Source organism: Corvus brachyrhynchos, unplaced genomic scaffold (genome assembly GCF_000691975.1).
Source record: "Corvus brachyrhynchos isolate BGI_N302 unplaced genomic scaffold, ASM69197v1 scaffold61, whole genome shotgun sequence".
In the NCBI taxonomy this organism is placed as follows: domain Eukaryota; kingdom Metazoa; phylum Chordata; class Aves; order Passeriformes; family Corvidae; genus Corvus; species Corvus brachyrhynchos.
Genome location: NW_008236478.1, coordinates 6,990,464 through 6,992,462, shown reverse-complemented (window position 1 = coordinate 6,992,462; position 1,999 = coordinate 6,990,464). Strand labels below are relative to the sequence as shown.

At 62.2% G+C, this 1,999-nt stretch overlaps 1 protein-coding gene across 1 annotated transcript in view; it reads left to right on the top strand.

The window, feature by feature from the left end:
* Window positions 1–108, top strand: part of GOLGA7B (golgin A7 family member B) — an 8,846-nt gene extending 8,738 nt beyond the window's left edge. Inside the window, exon 6 of the mRNA XM_017725871.1 lies at window positions 38–108. Coding sequence (XP_017581360.1) covers window positions 38–108 — 71 coding nt within the window. The remainder of the gene's footprint in view (window positions 1–37) is intronic.
* The last annotated feature ends 1,891 nt before the right edge of the window (window positions 109–1,999 follow it).

The window sequence follows — 1,999 nt, the reverse complement described above, 5'->3', positions numbered from 1 at the left end:
GGGCTGCCCACCCCCGTCTGCTCTTTGTCCCCCGCAGTGGGTCTGCCCCTGCTCGGACCCGCTGTGGGCACGGACTGGTGCTGGGGCATCCCAGGTGCTTCCCACTGAGCCAAACTGTTGCCAAGGGGCTCCTACAGCCCTCCATGTGCTTGGTGCTGCTGCCCCTGCCCCAGGCAAAAGGAGCTTGCCCTGCTACGGGCAGTCCCAGCTGGCAGTGTCCCTGTCGCCATGCACTGGGGAGCACTGGGACTGGCAAAGCCTCAGGCATTGCTAGGCGAGGGACGCACACTTAGCCCCACGCCCACAGACACTGACAGCATTTGCTGCACCCCCTCCTTGGGGCACTCTGCTCTTGGTGCTGTGGTGTGGGCTCAGCTGCTGCTTGTCCACTGTTCAGGGGGCCTGGCAGAGCACTGGTGCCACTTCTTCTGTATGATGGACCATGCATTCACCCCGGCTCCACCCCACACACTGCCCCATTGCTGCTCCCCGGGCCCCCTCCCCCATCTGGCACGGCATCTTTGCCAGCAGCATCCTTCAGCACTGCCATGACACTGGGCACTTGCTTCTGCTCCCTGCATGACCTGCTGCCAGCCCCAGCTGGACCCAGGAATTTCTTCAGCCCAGTGTGCAGGGCAGGGAGGTGCAGTGCTGGGCATGATGCTGCCCCTGTGCCATGGGCCCTGGGCTCATTCATGGCCCAGCATAGTTGAGGCTGAGCTGTGGCATGGGTGAGGCAAGCTCCCTGCCCAGTCCTGGCAGAGCTTGCCTGTACCTGGCTGCCAGCAGCCCCCTGCCTCCTCTGCCCCATGACCTGCCCTAACGCAGGGAGGGTGCCCAGTGGAGCAGCTCCACAAGGACCCTTCCTCTCTCACTGCTGAGCCCTCCCCTGCCCACGTTTCCTGCATGCATCTGCCACCAGCACCCCAATTCTCAGCCTGGCCTGTAAGAGGGGACCTCGAGAGGCACCTGGGCCTGGCTGCAAGGTGTGGAGGTTCATGGTCCAGGGTCAGGTAAGGGGAAATAGGAGGGTCCCTGTGACATCCAGCACCCTGAGGAGAAGAATTCCTATCTGGGTGCAGGGCTGAACCGAGCTGGCATTTCTCTCCTGGGGATCTGGAGGGAGGACTCGCACCTGTAGGACTCCTTTTGGCTTGGTCATGACGTGTGTGTGGGGTGGCCCTGGCCTCAACGTTCCTGCTAGAGCCCCCCCTGCATGGAGACCTTCCTCAATAAACCCCACGCTTCTTCCCCCACTGCCTGCCCTGCATCTTCTTGTGTTGGAGAGGTGAGTGGGACAATGCTGTGGGGGCACAGAATCAGGGTGGGCATCCCTTTTCATGCTGGGTTGCACAGAGCCCCACCAAGGTGAGCATGGGGGAAGGGGGATGATGGGCTGGAGGGGGCAGTCTCAGGGAGTAGGGTCAGGCCTGTGTAGCAGTCATGTGGCCCTGGGCCAGGGACACACAAGGAATACAGTGCAGGAAAGGGTTTATTCAGTTGGCACAGTGCTGGGGGGAAGCAGGGAACACCTGGCTGTACCAGAGCAGGCTAATTGGGACGCCAGCAGCGTCCACCAGCACCCAGGGAGAAGCCGTGGTGACAGTGGCAGTGAAAGGAGCCATGGCTGTTGTGGCAGATATGTTCGCAGGGGCCAGGCTGTGCCTGGCACTCATCTATGTCTGGGAAAGAAGGGGAAAACATCAGAGCTGGGATTGTCTGGCATGGGCAGGGCAAGGGATGGAGAGGAGCTGAGGGGGGCAGCTCCAGGGCTGGGTGAACCTGGGACACAAAGGCAGGTGCTGCTGCCACTGCTTGGTCCCAAGGCTGCTGGGTGGCAGATGTCTCCTTATTCCACCAACTCCTGCACAACCACAGTCTGTCCATCCTTCCCCCCAGCACTAGGGCTGCGAGCACAGCTGGGCACCCCTGAGCATCTCTGCTGCCAGGGCAGCCTGGCAGCACCCCGCAGCGGCAGGTGGCTGGGCACTGCAGGTAC